Source organism: Syngnathus floridae, chromosome 5 (genome assembly GCF_059516105.1).
Source record: "Syngnathus floridae isolate MCC-2025c chromosome 5, RoL_Sflo_1.0, whole genome shotgun sequence".
In the NCBI taxonomy this organism is placed as follows: domain Eukaryota; kingdom Metazoa; phylum Chordata; class Actinopteri; order Syngnathiformes; family Syngnathidae; genus Syngnathus; species Syngnathus floridae.
The window spans coordinates 20394073-20413098 of record NC_142417.1 but is presented as its reverse complement, the minus strand read 5'-3'; the positions used below and the strand labels follow the sequence as shown (position 1 = coordinate 20413098).

At 43.5% G+C, this 19026-nt stretch overlaps 2 protein-coding genes and 1 long non-coding RNA gene across 10 annotated transcripts in view; 2 read left to right on the top strand and 1 right to left on the bottom strand.

The window, feature by feature from the left end:
• The window catches only part of rad17 (RAD17 checkpoint clamp loader component), a 99940-nt gene that overhangs the window by 40907 nt on the left and 40007 nt on the right, over positions 1-19026 (bottom strand). For 6 of the 8 annotated variants that reach the window (XM_088376893.1, XM_088376895.1, XM_088376898.1 and 3 more), the window contains 2 exons: positions 10081-10133; positions 17-142 (listed from right to left, as the gene is read on the bottom strand). In XM_088376893.1, the coding sequence (XP_088233019.1) occupies positions 17-142; positions 10081-10133 (179 nt within the window). The remainder of the gene's footprint in view (positions 1-16; positions 143-10080; positions 10134-19026) is intronic. The other 2 variants (XM_088376897.1, XM_088376901.1) reach the window with 1 other exon arrangement.
• LOC148398505 (protein CFDP2-like) lies at positions 1409-2051 on the top strand. Its single transcript, XM_088375331.1, is given in 3 exon segments — positions 1409-1559; positions 1562-1648; positions 1651-2051. Coding segments are annotated over 3 exon segments (639 nt in total).
• Positions 14352-17321, top strand: LOC148398504 (uncharacterized). The gene is made up of 3 exons (XR_015858716.1): positions 14352-15145; positions 15600-15772; positions 15887-17321. It is a non-coding gene; the product is annotated as an uncharacterized LOC148398504 (long non-coding RNA).

Here is a 19026-nt window from a genome sequence, read left to right as displayed (position 1 = left end):
TATTGCTAAAACAAACCTGATGTTACTGATGTCGAGCTCCTCCATGAGTTCTCTGGGAAAAAGGACTCTTGAGTGACTGTCTCCACTTGCGCTATTAGACACAATGAACACAAGGAGGCATCGCCTGGTCTTCACAAAGTACCTTGAAGAAACAGCAGAATGTCATCTCATCTTATACATGAAATCACAATATATCTATTAAAGACCAGTATGTTCATTGAAAACAGTTATCTTCATCAAGTCTTAATGCCGGGATCAATGCGATCAATTTCAATTGCATTGTGAGCCTCAAAGCTGTATCCTGTTCCAGGGTTGGCAATGGCACTGGGCTATGAAAACAGTTAGCAAACGTGGTTAACCAGTATAACATTCACCAAGTCACACTTGAGCGTAGTTAGCCAAATGTTTATGTTTCGCCGCTGTCTCCCCGTGTGTGTCGTGCATGCGGAGCCATGGCAGAGACATTGAAACCCAAACAACACCAAATGACACCATCTTGCTCCACGGAAAGGCTGAGGGGTTAATTTATCCCCCATGCCATAAGACTTTTTAACTCCTCACGGGGGTTACGGGTGCGTTCACGGTCATGATCTTGGGTTGGCAAATGAATAATGTTTGTTTTTGTTTATTTACGTATATGTTGACATTTTCATCTGCTGTTTATTTATGTGATCACGGGTGTATTTCGCATCAACTGCATATCTATTCTCTTTTTTTGTTGATCGTTTTGTTGTCATATCCAATGTTTATATTATCTGTTTATTTCTGTATTTAATTCTTAATTTATACTGCTGGCAACTGAATTTACCCCTCGAGATCAATGAAGTATCTATCTACCTACCTACCTACTTAAAATTCTTGCTTTGGATAGTCATGTAGCAGACCTGAAATAACACACAACAGAATTATTATCAGAATTATTAGGCAAATTATAGTTTTGAGGATTCATTTTGTTTTTGGACAACTATAGTGGTCTTGGTCAACCAAGATGTTAATAAACCCTAAACTTAAATATATAACAGAGCAAAACTGAAATTCTGGCTTTCTTGAATACATTTCTGTGTGTACAGTTATTAGGCAACTATTAGTGTGCTCCTTCTGCTGGTACCTTAGCATTGGTGGAGAGGCTTGCGTATCTCAGTGACCCCTGAAAGCTATACCAGAAGGGGGATGACACCCCTGGCAGGTTTAACCATGCATGTTTTGGGATAGAGGCCAGACAAATGTCAGCACCCTCCAGGTTGGGGATTGGGCGTGAGGTTAACAACCCCACCCCGTAAAAAAACAGCATATTACAGAAACGACGAGAAGGAGCCATTCCGGTATACTGCGGAGAAGAAGAGAGGGCGCATTCTTGGATGTAACAATGATGGGGCCGAGTGAAATCCAGCAGAAAGCTTGACCACTGATGACCCCGATCTTCATGACCAAGACCAACACCAGAGTAGGCATCTGTATTGTACGCACACTGCTCCAGTTTGGTCACATGGACCAGGTGCTGAAGACTATGAAGGAGTATCACCTGGACATATTAGGCATTAGTGAACTGAAGTGGACTGGACAGGGCGCCTCGTGATTGTAGGAGCAACCGTTCTCTACTCCCGGACACAAGACCACCATAACCATGGAGTCAGGATCATCCTTTCCAGCTTACAGCACAAGCACTAGTTGGATGGAAACTGGTGAATGACCGCATCATCACAGCGAAGTTCTATACTAGACGTGCCAAAGTCACCTTCGTGCAAGTCTATGCCCCAACTTAAGTCGCCTCAGAGGAGGACAAGGACGCCTTCTACGGCCAGCTCCATGCTGTGCTTGATGAGATCCCGAGCTACAACATCAAGATGCTGATTGGAGACTTAAATGCAAAAGTGGATGGCGATAAATGGGGCCTCAATGCCACAGTGGGACCAAATGCAAGTTCTCCCAGTGTCAACGGAGAGAGGCTGTTGAAGCTAGCCAGCACCAACTGCCTCCGCATTTGCAACACCTTTTCCAAACACAAGCAGATCCATAAGATGACATGGGTTTCACCTGGGGACGGAACCTGAAACGAGCTGGACTACATCTACATAAACACCAGGTGACGTTCATCATTGCTGAGACGTTCGCTCACACAGTGATGGAGATGTAGGCTCAGATCACTTTCTTGTGGTGGGTAAAATCAGGCTGAAGCTGAAAAAGGTGCAAAAAATGCAGCCAAAGAGACCTTATGCAGTGAGCAATCTGAAGAAAATCAACCTATATGGGTAACAGATAAGACCGGGAAACTGATCGATGAAAGAAAAAAGGCAAAGATAAAAGACAACAGAAAAGGAGGCTCCGATGCTGAAGGATGGAAGACAGGGAGGTAAAGAAGAGCTGGGGGAACGACAAACGGAGGTGGCTGGAGGAGAAAGCAAGGGAGACACGAGACGCAGCAGAGAGAGAACAACACTAAAACACTCTACAGCAGTGGTTCTTAACCTAGGGGTGCGAGAATGCTTCCTAGGGGGTGCAAGGGTACCCTGGGGGAAATTTACAATTTTTCAGGGATAATGGTCGGGTAACCGAAAAAAGTGAAAAATTCTGGATAGCAAGAAGTCATTGTGTTAATTGGCATTAGGGATAATGATAATTACGCCTTATTGTAGCTGTAAAGTAAACCAATTATTATTATAATAATTATTTAATATATATATATATATATATACCATAATTTTCGGACTATAAATGGTGTTTTTTTCATAGTTTGGATGGGGGGGCGACTTATACTGAGGAGCGACTTATGTAAATTTTTTCTAAAGTTTTCATACACAAAAAAAAAAGTGAAAACGCGATAAACGAACGGTGATGTAGCAAGGGATTACTGTAATTTGAATTTCAAGTGACGTCGTGGCGTGGCGGTTGTTTACGTAAAGGACAAAGATTCGATCACGGGATGACAAAAATGACGAAGAGCCCCACGTACTATCATCATTAGCGGCTTTGTTTGTAAGTGACACGAAGGACGAAGAGTTTGAAGGATTTAATGATTTGGAGTGACACAGAAGGTTTGAAAAACTATTATGACTTTTACGCACGCCCGGTGCTACTCTACGGACCTCTCTTTCCCCTCCGTGGATGGAAGTCGGGGGCCGGCGCTCGGCCGGGTGGCTGTCCGGTAACGGTGGGTGGGGCTCGGACATGGCTTTTACGCATGCCCGGTCCTATCTATGGAGCTCTCTTTCACCTCCATGGATGGAAGTCGGGGGCCAGTGCTCGGCCGGGTGGCTGTCCGGAGACGGTGGATGGGGCTCGGACATAGCTTTTACACACGCCCGGTCCCATTCTATGGAGCTCTCTTCCACCTCCGTGGCTGGAAGTGCCAACTCCGGGGATGGAAGTCCACACCGCCACACGCCTGGAAGTCGACGCCAGTGCTTGAAGCCGTGTAGTGGTGAACTATTTATGTTATAGTTATTTGATATATTTTATTTCGTGTAGCAACTTGTATATGTTTTTATCGTTACAGTTCAGTAGATGTTGGCTCGTTGACCTCTTGTTTTGTTAAATAAAAAGCCGTTTACCAAACCCGCGTCTTTCCTTGTACTTTGTTAACGCTACAATACAGTTATATACTAGATCTGTGGAATAACGATGAGGCTGACGTCAGGGCGCACGCGCGGCGTTGTTGACAAAGGACAAGGAATTTGATCGATGGATTTAATGATTTGGAGTGACAGATGGTTTGATATTATTATTGCTTATATAATAGTTATTTGATATCTACATTATATATCGTTATATGGGCCTGTGGAATATTTTGAAGTGCAAGTGCCGTCAGCGGCGCGCACCCATTGTTGAAATAAAGGACGATCGATGGATTTAATGAATTGGAGTGACACGGATGGTTTTATAAACGTGTTATTTATGTAATAGTTATTGAATAATTCTGAATGTTACATCAGGCCCGTTCTCAGCTCTTTGTTTGTGTTTATGTCACATTAGCATACCTATCGTTTAGCCTGTTGTTGCTCGTTCATGTCTGTTCTTGGTGTTGGATTTTGTCAAATAAATTTCCCCCAAAATGCGACTTATAATCCGGAGCGACTTATGTATGTTTTTTTCACGTTATTGTGCATTTTATGGCTAATGCGACCTATATTCCGGAGCGACTTTTAATCCAAAAAATACGGTAATCATTTTTATTTATTTATTATTTGTATTTTATGTAGTTTTAATTCATTTTTGTAAGTAATAAAGTTAAGTACTGTTAAACGAATAACAATACACAATAAAAACTTGGGAAGCTAACATGATTTTGACAGGTATGCTTCAGAACACAGTTAGTCAGAAACATTGATCACAATGTGTCTCGTACGTGTCACTCACTGCATAAGCCTGCTTCGGCTTCACACTGTTAGTTTCTCTTCAGTCATCAGCCGAGGTAGACCTAAGAAGGTATGTATGTGTACTGCCTCGTGCTGTGTATTTGGTAGTAATACACTTTTCTCATAATTAGAATGCCATGCTATAATAATTGATAAGCTTTGCCTTTTGTCTCCCTCTTGCACATAAACAAAAAACAACAAAATTCTTGTTTTCCAGGTTTATCTTCAGTATGTCCAAAAAACGAAAGTGGAATGATGACTATGTATGGTTTCACGTGTGTTACTGAGAAGGATGGTACACAACGTCCACAGTGTATCCTATGCAGCACCATGTTCTCCAATGCAAATTTGCAGCCATCAAAGCTCGATGAACATTTTAAGAACAGACGTGGTGGCAAGGATGCAGGGAATGATATTGCAACATTACGAGTCAAAAGAGCTAGGTTTTATCGTGCCGGCACTTTGGTGACACACGGATTTTCACCAACAGCTACATGCTTCTTATCAAGAGCGGGGGATGAGGCTGGCTTGAGGACAGCGAGGGCCGACCTGTCCCGAGGCATCAAAGAAGCGAAGAAGGCGTTCTCGTGCAAGGTCTCCACCCACTTCAAGGACAGCAAGGACGCACGTAGCCTTTGGCGGGGCATTCAGACCATCACGGACTACAAGCCCGCGCCGAGGAGCTGTGAGGGCGACGTCCGTCTGCTGAACGATCTGAACCGCTTCTTTGCTCGCGTCGACGCCCAGAACAGCACTTGCCCGCTGAAGACCACTCCCCCCCCCCACACGAGCAGCCCTTGCGCCTCTCTGCCGACGGTGTGAGGAGGGCGCTTGCCGCTATTGACACCCCTAAGGCGGCGGGCCCTGACAACATCCCAGGTCGAGCGCTGAAGGACTGCGCTGGGGAGCTGTCGGGACATCTTTAATGTTTCCCTGCAGCAGGCCATCGTCCCCTCGTGTTTCAAGGCTGCCACCATCGTTCCTGTGCCGAAGAAACCTGCACCGTCCTGCTTCAATGACTACCGCCCCGTGGCACTGACGCCCATCATCATGAAGTGCTTTGAGCGGCTTGTCATGGAGCACATCAAGTCCGTTCTTCCCCCCCACCATTGACCCTTTCCAGTTTGCGTACCGTGCCAAGCGGTCCTCTGAGGATGCCATCTGCTCTGCCCTCCACTCGGCCCTCACCCACCTGGAGAGAAAGGACTCATATGTGAGGTTGCTGTTTGTGGACTTCAGCTCTGCCTTCAACACCATTGTGCCGCAGCGACTCATCTGCAAACTCGACGAGCTCAGTACCTCCCTCTGCAACTGGCTACTGGACTTCCTCTGTCAGAGGCCTCAGGTGGTGCGTGTTGGCGACAAAATCTCCGCCAGCATCACGCTGAGCACGGGGGCCCCCCCAGGGCTGCGTGCTCAGTCCATTGCTCTTCACCCTGCTGACGCATGACTGCACTGCGACCTACAGCGACAACCGCATAGTGAAGTTTGCTGACGACACGACTCTGGTGGGTCTCATCACGAAGGGCGACAAGACTCGGTACAGGTCGGAAGTTGACCTTCTGACCACATGGTGCAGGGACAACAACCTCCTGCTGAACGTCAATAAGACCAAGGAAATCGTTGTTGACTTCCGGAAGGGTCACACAACACACCTGCCGCTGATCATCGACGGTGCTGTGGTGGAGAGGGTGAGCTGCACCAAGTTCCTGGGGGTGCACATCAGTGAGGACCTCTCCTGGTCCGCAAACACCTCGTCACTGGCAAAGAAAGCTCAGGCAGTCCTGTCTACATTCTACCGTGGCACCATTGAGAGCGTCCTCACCAGTTGCATCGCTGTCTGGGGTGGTAACTGCACTGAACAGAACTTGAAGGCCCTGCAGCGCATAGTGAATACGGCTGGTAAGATTATTGGTGCTTCGCTCCCCTCCCTGAAGGACATTTACACCTCCCATCTCGCCCGCAAGGCAACCTCAATTGCCAGAGATGCGAGTCACCCGGCTCACTCTTTGTTTGACCTTCTGCCAGCTTCTTTCTCCAGGCTGTTAGGGCCCTGAACTCACTACCCCCTTCTGCGTAGTGTGCGGCACTGTTGCGCTATTTTCTGGAATGTCTGCTGTACGCGCACTTGCTCCTTTTTTTTTTTTTTTTTTTTGCTTCTCTTATTTATTTATTTATTTGTTGTGTTATTTATTCATTATTTATTCAGCACGCTTTTGTTATACTTGTTTACTTGTTTGTCTGTTGTGAGCCATGTCTTGTCACCGTGGGATAGGGGGAACGAAATTTCGGTTTCTTTGTGTGTCTTTGGCATGTGAAAAAATTGACAATAAAGCTGACTTTTTTTTACTTTGAAGTTGCATACCTGGTAGCTAAGTCAAAGAAGCCCCATACAATTGCCGAGGAATTGATCAAGCTGTGTGCCCTTGAAATGGCAAAGACCGTTCTCGGTCAGGAAGCTGCGAGAAAACTGCAACAAGTGTCTTTATCAAATGATGTAATCCGTAACCGAATCGTGGACATGAGTGATGATATCCTGGAGCAAGTTGTTGTTGAGATCAAGGCCAGTCCAGTAAAAATTAGCCTACAAGTGGATGAGTCAACAGATGTGTCAAATTGTTGTCAGCTACTGGTATTAGTCTGGTACGTGAAGAACAATAAAGTGGAAGAAAGTTTTCTCTTCTGTCACTCACTGAAGACAATATCGAAAGCCATAGATGTGTTCAGTATGATAAAAGAATTGTTCACAAGATACCAACTTCATCTTGACAGGATTGGTTCGATATGTACTGATGGTGCACCAGCCATGCTGGGCAATCGTTCAGGGTTTGCGGCATTGATGAGAACAGAAATTGGTGATCTGAAGATTACCCACTGCTTTCTTCATCGGCAGGCTCTCACATTGCCCCCAGACCTGAAAAGACTTTGGAGATTTGTGTGAAGATTGTGAATATGATTCGTGGTCGTGCTCTGAATCACTGTTTCAGTCATTTTGAGGGAAGCGGGTCAGGAACACACTGCGCTGTTGTACCATACCGAAGTGAGGTGGCTGTGTGTGGGCGTGTGCTATCTCGTATGTTTGAATTGCGAGAAGAAATTCAGCAGTTTCTCAACGGACTGGGACAAGAACTGGCTGGACATTTTGACGATCCTGAATTTGTTCAAATGCTTGCCTATTTGGCTGATGTGTTCACAGCACTCAATGAGCTCAATTGTTCACTACAAGGAAGAGGGATGAACATTTTGATTGCAAGTGAGAAATTGGCTACATTCAAAGACAAAATTTTTTTGTGGATTAGGCGTGTAAAGAAAGGGAACTTGGCAAATTTTCCTTCCCTTGAAGATAGTCACAGAGGATGCTTCCCTACATCCAGATTTTGTTTCAAAAATTGTTGAACATCTGCAGATACTGTGCACCTCATTTGATGACTACTTCTCGTGTGGAGAGCTACAACCCTGTGACGACTGGATCAGGCACCCTTTTAAGCAGAATATAGAAGATGTTGATGATGACAGCAACGTCAAGGAAGATCTCATCGAACTGAGAAACAATCGTGGAATCCAAATGGGGTTTGTCGATGGTCACTTGGAGCACTTCTGGGCTTCTCAGTTGGAAACGTATCCTGCACTGGCAAAGAAGGCTCTCACTGTGCTCGTGCCTTACGCGACTACTTACCTCTGCGAGACTCATTTTCTTGTCTGCTTCACATCAAAACCAAGAGCAGAAATCGGCTGGATCCTCAACACGACATGCGAGTGGCACTCAGCACCAAGACACCAAGATTTGATGCCATCATAAATGGAAAACAACCGCAACAAAGTCACTGAGTTTGGCGCTCAACCATAATAATTCACAACACACCATGCATAGTACAAGCACAATGTTTTTTGGGATTTTTTTTCCTCGTATGAAAGTAATCTTGATTTTTGTAATCCTGCAATGCATTATTTTGTTGTCAGTTATGTAAATAAAGAATTAAATACATGATGGTTTTGTTACTTACACATGATAATTATGATATTAATGTTGCTTTTCATCAATTCTGGAAGGGGGTGCGAGAACTGGTTGGTGAATTGAATGTGGTGCGAACAAGGAAAAAGGTTAAGAACCACTGCACTATACTTATATCTGTCTCTTGTACGTTTTGATTTTGTAAATAGTATGTTTATTTGAAATAACTTATAACAACAATTATACTTGTGTCAATAGGAGCATGTTTTTGTTCTGTCTGCTTTTGCTTTGGGATTAATTTTGTATATAAATAACCTACTAGTGTAATACTTGTACATGTAATATGTTGAAAATCTAGGGGATGGAGCTAAATAACTCCACATTCATTTCAACATTTAACAATTGTGATATAAGTTAACTGATGAGTTTTTTTTTCTTCCAAGTATTTAACCTTCTGTGTATATAATCAATCAATCAATCAATCAATCAATCAATCAATCAATCTCCAATGTAGCTCGTTTAGGTTTCTAGTTTGACTTCCTCTAAAAATAATACTTTCTCCTTATTTGTCCTTTAGTTTTAGGAGAAACATATGAGAAACATTTGTGACAAAAGTGACAGTATTATGAGTTTTAGGTGCGAATCTAAAATTGGTGTCAAATTTGTCTCATGAGCAAGTTTTGAGCAAAAACATTTTCCCCTGGGTTCTGCTCCCTCCATGAGCACACTCCAGCCCAGGCCCGACCCTCGACCAATGAATCAGGGATGAGAACGGCAAATGAAAAAAAACACTGAAAAGTAGCCGGGGTCTGGGGGCAGGGAGTTTAATTTAGTCTGATTGCGCAACCGCAGCGCGCCGGGCGCTCACTGTTGCATTGCTTTAAGAGCATCTTTGTGTTCCGAGTTGTAAGATGACGTAGCTCTCAAGCCATGCCCATCTGAAGCAGTTCCTGATCCTGTTCGACTTGTCTATTTCCCTGGCACGATCCTCGTCTTTTTTCTCTAAAACCTTCGCCATTTTGCGCCAAGTAGCGCCAAAATGCTGCCAAAAAAAAGGCGGCTGTTGCCGCAATACTACTCCCATATAAAATGCCCCCCCCATATAAAACAATTTTCTCAACGATCTACACGATTCACGAAAATGATACGCCCGACGGAAAAAAACACGGAAATCCGCGGATCCGCGGAAGATTCTCATCCCTGATGAATGCCCTCGGCGAAAATGTACAAGGCACCCCCAAACACGGATCGTTTAACAAATCTGAACAAATTATACATTTATCGTCTTTTTGTTTATTTCTTACATTACTCTACTTTTTTTTAGTTTGTTACACCACCAAGGAAGATGAAATATTTCATGCCCCCTAATTCTCCTCAGTGACTAAAAATAGTACCAGAATTGTAATAAGTAAACCTCTGCATTACATTATAACCTAATTAACATGATCAAAAACGAAAATTATTTGCCGTTTTATGGCTGAGCAAGAAATTGGCAGCCTCTCTGTAACTAAAGATCCCTGTCACGTCTATTTTCTTTCATCAGTCACCAACATACGCAAACACGACACGTTCTGAGAAGCTTTATGTTGACTTGTTCATAGGTCTTTATATAAAATCTGGTTCATTTGACTTACAATTTCCCCGACATTCACGTATGGGTAATCCCCAGTCCTACTCACCACTGCCAAATTCAATTTGCCACTGGCAATGTGGCAAATGTGTGCACCCTTATTTTCAAAATGCAAAGAAAATAGGAGAAAGCAGATTTGTACTTACCTCAGAATATCATGCAGGCCACTGGGATTGCGGTAAAACTGGTTTGGGAATTCCTGTGGAAAAATGCGTGGATAAATAAATTTTCCACAGCAAAAATTTTGATTGATTAATTTAACTTATTTTTCGTACCAAAAGGTGCACTTAGAAGCCTTTAGTTTTCTCAAAATACGAAGGTGCACCTTTTAATAAGGTTCACCTTCTGTGTGGACCGAATTCCAAAATCTGTAAAATTGTTTTGTGTGGCTTCTACCACAGGCTTCCACCGTAATATACAGGCATAATATGTAGACCCGATGAACGAATCAGAGGACATTATGTTTTACGTAGCTCGAGGGGGTAGACCAATCAGAGGACTGTATGTAATACAACCCTCCACCGCCATTAATAAATACAGGACTGTCTCAGAAAATTAGAATATTGTGATAAAGTTCTTTATTTTCTGTAATGCAATTAAAAAAACAAAAATGTCATACATTCTGGATTCATTACAAACCAACTGAAATATTGCAAGCCTTTTATTATTTTAATATTGCTGATTATGGCATACAGCTTAAGACAACTCAAATATCCTATCTCAAAATATTAGAATATCATGAAAAAGTATACTAGTAGGGTATTCAACTAACCACTTGAATCGTCTAATTAACTCGAAACACCTGCAAGGGTTTCCTGAGCCTTGAAAAACACTCAGTAAACTAAAGTAACGTCAGTAAACTAAATCACAAGCATGGGCAAGACTGCTGATCTGACTGCTGTCCAGAGGACCATCATTGACACCCTCCATCAGGAGGGTAAGACACAAAAAGAAATTTCTCAAAGAGCAAGTTGTTCACAGAGTGCAGTTTCAAAGCACATCCACAAAAAGTCTGTTGGAAGGGGGAAATGTGGCAGGAAACGCTGCACAACCAAGAGATGACCGCACCCTTAACATTGTGAAGAAGAGTCGCTTCCAGAATTTGGGGGAGCTTCAAAGACAGTGGACTGTTCACAGACGTGCCCGGGAAATGGGCTAAAATAGCCGTATTCCCATGGACAGGACAGAAAATAAGATTATCATCCCTGACCCATAACACCTCAGCAATGCCACAGGCTGATTGCCTCCATGCCACGCCACAATGATGCAGTAATCTATGCAAAAGGATTCCCAACCAAGTACTGAGTGCATTAATGGACATTTTCAAATGTTTGCTTTTGTTTTGCTGTTATATATTTTTTTAACTTGGTCTGCGGAAATATTCAAATATTTTGAGATAGGATTTTTGAGTTTTCTTAAGATGTAAGCCATAATCAGCAATATTAAAATAATAAGAGGCTTGGAATATTTCAGTTGACTTGTAATGAATCCAGAATGTATGACATTTCTGTTTTTTTAATTGCATTACAGAAAATAAATAACTATCACAATATTTTAATTTTCTGAGACAGTCCTGTAAATACAATCATTTGTGCAAATAAAACCAGCATTAAGACCCTCTAAAATGGCATCGACAGACATGCTTACGAGACGCAACTCAAGTTTTCTGGAAAGCTGGGATCATTGCCGAAAAATAACATGACAACGACGAGAAAATGACATGAGGGAACCTGTAATGTTTAATGGCGAATTTGCCCAACTGTTTGATGGATTTGCGTATTAATATCTATTACAATATCGAGTACAATATAGCAGATGATTAAATAGTAGAATAAAGTACAACTGAACTCACTGCCTTGCTCCTGTGATGTTTTTCTTTACCATAAATCGTGGCATGCATATATGTATATATACGTATATATATATCTATATCTATATGTATATATATATATCTATATATCTATATATATCCATCCATTTTCTGAACCGCTTAGTCCCCACGGGGGTCGCGGGCGTGCTGGAGCCTATCCCAGCCGTCAACGGCCAGTAGGCGGGGGACACCCTGAACCGGTTGCCAGCCAATTGCAGGGCACACAGAGACAAACAACCATCCGCACTCGCACTCACACCTAGGGACAATTTGGAGTGCTCAATCGGCCTACCAAGCATGTTTTTGGGATGTGGGAGGAATATGCATATATATATATATATATATATATATATATATATATGTGTGTGTGTACCTTATTTTTCGGACTGGGGGCGACTTATACTCAGGAGCGACTTATATGTGAAATTATTCACAAATTTTTACTTGATCATTCACACATTACTTACTAGTATAGTTGATCACCACATGTTATTTTCACTTTAAAACGCATGAGGCCGCACTAGGGCTGTGGAATAATTGGAGCCTCACTGACAATGAGTTCCATTCACTGACTTACGAAGTCAGGAGATTTAATGATTTGGAGTGACACAGATGGTTCGATAAACTTGGTATTTAAATAATTATGTTATAGTTATTTGACATAGTTTATTTAGAGTAGCAACGTGTATGTTGTTAGACTTCAGTAGTTTCTGATTGTGTCGCGAAGCCGTGAAGGCAGCGGAGGAGGGGGGGTGGGTACGATCCAGGGTGCTTGCTTGGAGCACACACACGTATGTTGAGCTCTTCTTTTGTGAAATAAAGAGCCGGTTACCAAACCCACGTCTTTCCTGGTACTTTGGTAACGCTACAATATAGTTATATACCAGTGACGTGCGGTGAGGTTCATGACTGGGGAGGCTCTGACGTCACCTCCCCCCCCGGTAAAATTTGTCCGGCACCTAACCGTGTCACAAAAACAGTTGGGGAACGCTGCTCTAATGTGGCTTATTCATTGTTTAATTTGAACTAATTTATTATTAAAATCTCATATCAGCAGTCTTCACACATAGAAACACTCAATAAAGCACATGGAATCAAAAACTTGTTTTTGATCGTGCGTACCACTCTGTTTGAAAAGACATGCTCCTAAGTCCCAATGTCCCAATCAAACCTTTTAACTCCGGAGTTGCTCTTCCTTTACTGATGACCTCCTGCTTCGACCAAAAATCCATAGTTGAAAATCGTTTGGATGTGTAATCCTCAACCGTAAGACGAAATGTAAAAAAAAAAAAAAAAAAAAAAACAACGAAAGTAAAACGAAATAAATGGACGACTGCTCCTCAGTTGTTCACCGTAAATTTGAACTGGAGATATCTTATTCTACAGGTAGGCGCATGAAGCATCCCGGGATTTTTGTAGCCTCCGTAAGGTCTCTTTTCAAAGCCGTTTTGTTCATCTAAAGCAACACGACGTTACAGACAGATGACAAAAAACACAAGATATTATATACATCAGCTTAACTACGGAAATTAGTTAATATAGCCACAGTGTTTGAACACTTAAACAGGGACATAAAGACAGACAGCAGTTCAGTCTAACTGCATAACCTGTCAACATAGGCAGCCGTGTGATTACACAATCCTCAGAGGAGGCTAGGAAGGAAGTTGGCCCCTCCGAGCGAATCATGATCGGTTTTAAAATAACTATAAAAATTCAGTGATTTTGGTTCAAAATGATACAAAACTATTGAAAATAAAAGGAAAATGACTTTATAATAAAAACAATTGAATTTATTTTTCCCATTTTCATGATGGCAGGGGAGGCGTGGCCTCCCGTGCCTCCTCTGACCGCACGTCCCTGTTATATACGTAGATCTGTGAAATAATTGGAGCCGCAACTGACGACGAGGCTGACGACGAGGAGGACGTCAGTAGCATACGTAAATCCGGCGCCAACAGCTGTTCTTTTTTTTTATTGACAGAGGATGAATAATCCGATGGCATTAATGATTTGGAGTAACACGGATGGTTTGTTAAAATTTGTACATTTACCGTATTTATTCAAATTATCACCCAGGGCGATAATTAGAGAAGGTTTATGTCCAACAGGGGGGATGGGCGATTAATATTAATATTAACTTTAATATTTACTTTTTGTCCGATCGCCAAGGGGCACTGAAATGGGCGATATGTATATTTTCCTTATGTCCTATGCAATACCTGCATCTCACTGGTGTTCTTAACACTAGAACAGCGGCTGTTTTGATCTACCTCTAACAGCGGGGTGCGTCAATTGACGCTCCATCGATGCGACACGTTATCGTCGCACGTCACATATTGCGCACGTCATGTTATCGCGATCCTCTTGTTCGAGCACACGCCCCGATAACGTAATTGTGTGAGGATATTGTAGCGGAGTGACGAGTGTAATTGTATCATAGTTTATGGAGAAAAACAATTTAAAAGGGACATTCGACGTGCTGTCATATCAGTCATATTTAAACGTGCGCAATGACGCCGCCATGCTGTCGCGGAGGAAAACGTAAGTTTTGGGGGGAATTTTTTAGCAGCATGGGCGATAATTAGAGGTATTAATGTTTTTTATTTATGTCATCGCTAACACACACTGGGTGATTATTAGAATATGGGCGATAATTTGAATAAATACAGTATTTGACATATCGTACTTCCGGTGCACGTACTTCCGGCGTCAACAGCTGTGTTTTTTTTGTTTTTGTTTAAGTGACAAAAGACGAAGACTCCGATGGATTTAATGATTTGGAATGACACGGATGGTTCGATAAAAATTTTCTTTATACTACATTTATTTGATATATCTAGTCTGACGTCAGGGGCGCACCTCGTTCTGGCGTCAACAGCTGTGTGTTTTCTTATTTTTTTTAAGTGACACAAGACAAAGATTCCAATGGATTTAATGATTTGAATGACACGGCTGGTTCGAATTGTTGTTTATATTATTGTTATTTGATATAAAGTTTATATATTGGTATATTGGCCTGTGGAATAATTTGAACTGCAACTGACGATGAGTCCCACGTCAGCGGCGCGCTGCACACGCGGCGTTGTTTACAGAAAGGACGACGAATTCAATTGATAGATTTAATGATTTGGAGTGACACAGATGGTTTGAGAAACGTGTTATTTAACTGTTAATGTTGCGTCAAGCCCGTTCTCAGCTCCTCGTTTGTGTTTATGTCACGTTAGCATACCGTATCATTTAGCCCAGGGGTCATCAACACGGTGCCGGCGGGCACCAAGTCGTCCGTGAGGACTGCATGAGTCGGACTGTTCTAAAATTAGCTCAAATAATGGCACTTGTCAGTAAGTTCCATCTATTTATTTTACAGTCAAACCTCGGTTTTGGAACAAATCGGAATTCAAACAAAAAATTCAAGATTTTTTTGCTTTGATTGTTGAATAAAATTTGGAGGTCAAACCTCGCGCAATGAATCGGGAGGACCCGAGAAAACCCGACCGCCCGGCCCAGATGCCGACTGACTCTGTAGTTATTGTATTTTCGTTACTTTGAGGATTGTATTAACCCCTAATCATGCCTCCAAAGAAAGCAAGTGGGAGCAGTAAAGCCATCCTAAACACAAAGACGCTATTAAACAAACCTGGGCAAATTACGGCCCGCGGGCCACATCCGGCCCTTTGTGCGTCGCTGTCCGGCCCGCATGAGGCCAATCGTAAATTATATTTAATTACTACTTAATTTTAAAAAAATAAAATAGTGCCGTGCGTGCAATACAACTGTTTTGCTTTTATTTTGAAGGGCGTCGCACTTCCGTGTAGCGTACGTGTATGTGAGCTGTGCGTGAAGGTGAACAGTGCGTAGTAATGCTGCCCGAGAAATGTGTGCTGACCCTCAGAAAAGAAAAGTTGACAAGGAGCGCCGTATTTTCAACAAGACATGGACTGCCAAGTATTTCTTTACAGAAATGAAAGGTAAAGCCGTGTGCCTGATTTGTGGTACACAGGTCGCTGTGTTTAAAGACTATAATTTTGAGTCGCCACTACACGACCAAGCATGAGAAAAAAATACATCTGTCTGATCATCAGGGCGCATCAGAGGCTGATGCATTGCTAGCAAAACTGCAAACCCCACAAGGACTTTTTATCAAACTTCACACCCAGAGATGGAGCGGCTTTGTCATTTGAGGAAAAGTTAAAGAAGTTAAGAATTCATTGTACTGATTAATGATTGTTTTTTTATTTGACCTATACACCACAATTTCACATAGCTTAATATAAATATAAACAGAATAATTGTATTCTTCTAATTACCAGTGCCATCCATCCATCCATTTTCTGAACCGCTTAGTCCCCACGGGGGTCGCGGGCGTGCTGGAGCCTATCCCAGCCGTCATCGGGCAGTAGGCGGGGGACACCCTGAACCGGTTGCCAGCCAATCGCAGGGCACACAGAGACAAACAACCATTCGCACTCGCACTCACACCTAGGGACAATTTGGAGTGATCAATCGGCCTACCAAGCATGTTTTTGGGATGTGGGAGGAAACCGGAGTGCCCGGAGAAAACCCACGCGGGCTCGGGGAGAACATGCAAACTCCGCACAGGGAGGGCCGGAGGTGGAATCGAACCCGCACCCTCCTAACTGTGAGGCGGACGTGCTAGCCAGTGCGCCACCGAGCCGCCTATTTTTTTTTTTTTTAAATATTTATTATATAGTATTCATTAGTATATATTCATCCATCATTACCAGTGCCAACGATTTAAAATAAATAATTTAGTGCATTTTACAATGGAAGAAAATTGAGTTTAAGTTATCGTAGGTGTGGCCCTCTGACACAACTCAGGTTTTTCATGTGGCCCCTTGTAAAAATTAATTGCCCACCCCTGCTCTTAAAGCAATGCGACAGTGAGCGCCCGGCGCGCTGCGGTTGCGCGATCGGACCAAATTAAGCTCCCTGAGCACTGAGGTCCACTTAAAAATTGGAAAGTACATTAGGACTTTAAAAATATTTTCTAAATTTCAGCGACCGCTCTATCACAATAATGCGACCAGCGCGTTACAGTTACGCGGTCGGCTGCGCGCAACGGTTGCGCGTTCAGTGGTGCGCTGCAGTTGCGCGATCGGACAAAATTAAGCTCCCTGTGCACTGATGTCCACTTAAATTTTGAAAAGTACATCAGGACTTTAAAAATATTTTCTAAATTTCAGCGACGGCTCTGTCACAATAATGCGACCAGCGCGGTGCAGTTGCACGGTCGGCAACGTGCTACAGTTGCGCATCCGGCGGCACACTGCAGTTGCGCGATTGGACAAAAATGTGCAAATCAAAAAATGCTTAAAAAAGGCGTTTTTTTGGGGGGGTGCTTGGTACGGATTACTTTTTTTCCCCATTATTTGTAATAGGAAAATATGATTCGGAATTCAAACAATTCACTTCTCGAACAGCCTTCTGGAACGGATTGTGTTCAAAAACCGAGGCTCCACTGTGTTTTTATATTTTTGAAGCAAATACATAGGTACTTTTTACCTAGCATTGCGTTTCGGGCTGAAATGGGGATCCATTGAGCCCGAACCACACGCCTCGACACCATCTGTTGGCAGTTTTTCAAATTGGTTGCAGCTTGATGACATCGCTTCTGTGGTAAATATTAAATGGTATTCACTCTTCCCTCTGAACTACTGTTTGAACTACTCCCCTCCGGACGGCGTTATAGAGCTCTGTACGCCAAAACCAGCAGACACAGAGACAGCTTCTTTCCCCAGGCAGTTGCTCTGATGAACTCACATCAGTTTAAGATCAGGAGATGTTTCACATGTCCTGAGTGTTGTTAGTCACCTAAATGTTGAACAGAGGCTGTGATGTACCGAAGTCAAATTCCTTGTTTGGCACGCTCAAACATGGCGAATAAAACCTCTTGAATCTTAAATCTCTACTTTGCACTGAATTCCTTTACAATGGCCAGGGATCAAACGCCCACCTCGAGATGACCACTGAGCCACGCTGGCCCTGTGCGACACACATTCAGACAACTACAACTCCCAATTGACTGTTGAACGAGTGGTAGTGCATTAATACTGAAATATTTTTTTTTCTTCCTGCCGCAGTTGTGTGTAGCATCCTACGAGCAGTTCTCTTTTCAAAAACTTTGTCATTTTCTGTGTTATGGCGATTATCGCCTAGTCAAGGGATTTTTTTTATGCGACCTAAAAGCCTGGTCCCAGGAAGGTGTGGTCCCACACTTGCCTGCGGAGGTGAAAAAGCACTATCGTGGCTGCAGAGCTGGCGCTAAGCTAGAGGATAAGCTAGGCGGCTTGTTGAGAAGTGGCATTTTAAGCCTCTTGTACCCTCCGTGATCCTGGCGAATGTCAACTCGCTGCAAAATAAGACTAATGAGCTGGCTGCGCTGGTGACGACTGTGAAGTCCTTGAGAGAGTGCAGCTTGCTGTGCTTCTGTGAGACGTGGCTAAGGGCGAGCATGTCGAGTACTAGCGTTGAGCGACCGGGCTTCAGCGCATTCAGAGCCAACATAGTCATCAAAACCTGTGGGAAGAGTAAAGGTGGTGGTCTCGCTCTGGATGGGAATGTTAGGTGGTGCAAGCTTTTACTGCTCTTGTTTAAGTTTCTCCACATGTGGACACGGGAGAAGCGTGTGATTTCATCCACTCTGTGGTTACTGACCTGCAGACACAGCACCCTGAGGCGCTGCTCTGAATCTCCAGGGATTAAGAGTGGGATCAAGGGCCTCCTGAATCAAAAGAAGCGGGCACTCATGGACGGTGAGCTGGAGCAGGAGCTCAAGCGGGTGCAGAGGGAGCTCAGGGGCCAGTTCAAGGTGGCAAGCTCATTCTATAGGAAGAAGTTGGAACAGAAGCTGCAGCAGAACAGCATGAAGGAGGTGTGGGAGGGAATGAGGTTGATCACTGGCTGTGGTCCAAGGCAAGGTGTCCCCGTTAGTGGCGCTGTGGAGAGGGCGAACCATTTGAATGACTAACAGATTCGACAACACCCGCTTGTCTTCGCCCTCACTCCCGCCAGCACCTTCTGCCCCTGTTACATTACTCAGCTGAAGGTCAGTGCGAGATGCCCTTCCGCCCAAGTTGACGGCAGCTCAAGTTAGTGGACAGCTGAGGGGACTCCGCCCAGAAAGGTTGCGGGTCGAGACGGGGTCTTTTCTTGTCTGCTGAAGACTTGCGCTCTGGAGCTGGGTGACCCTCTGCAGCATATC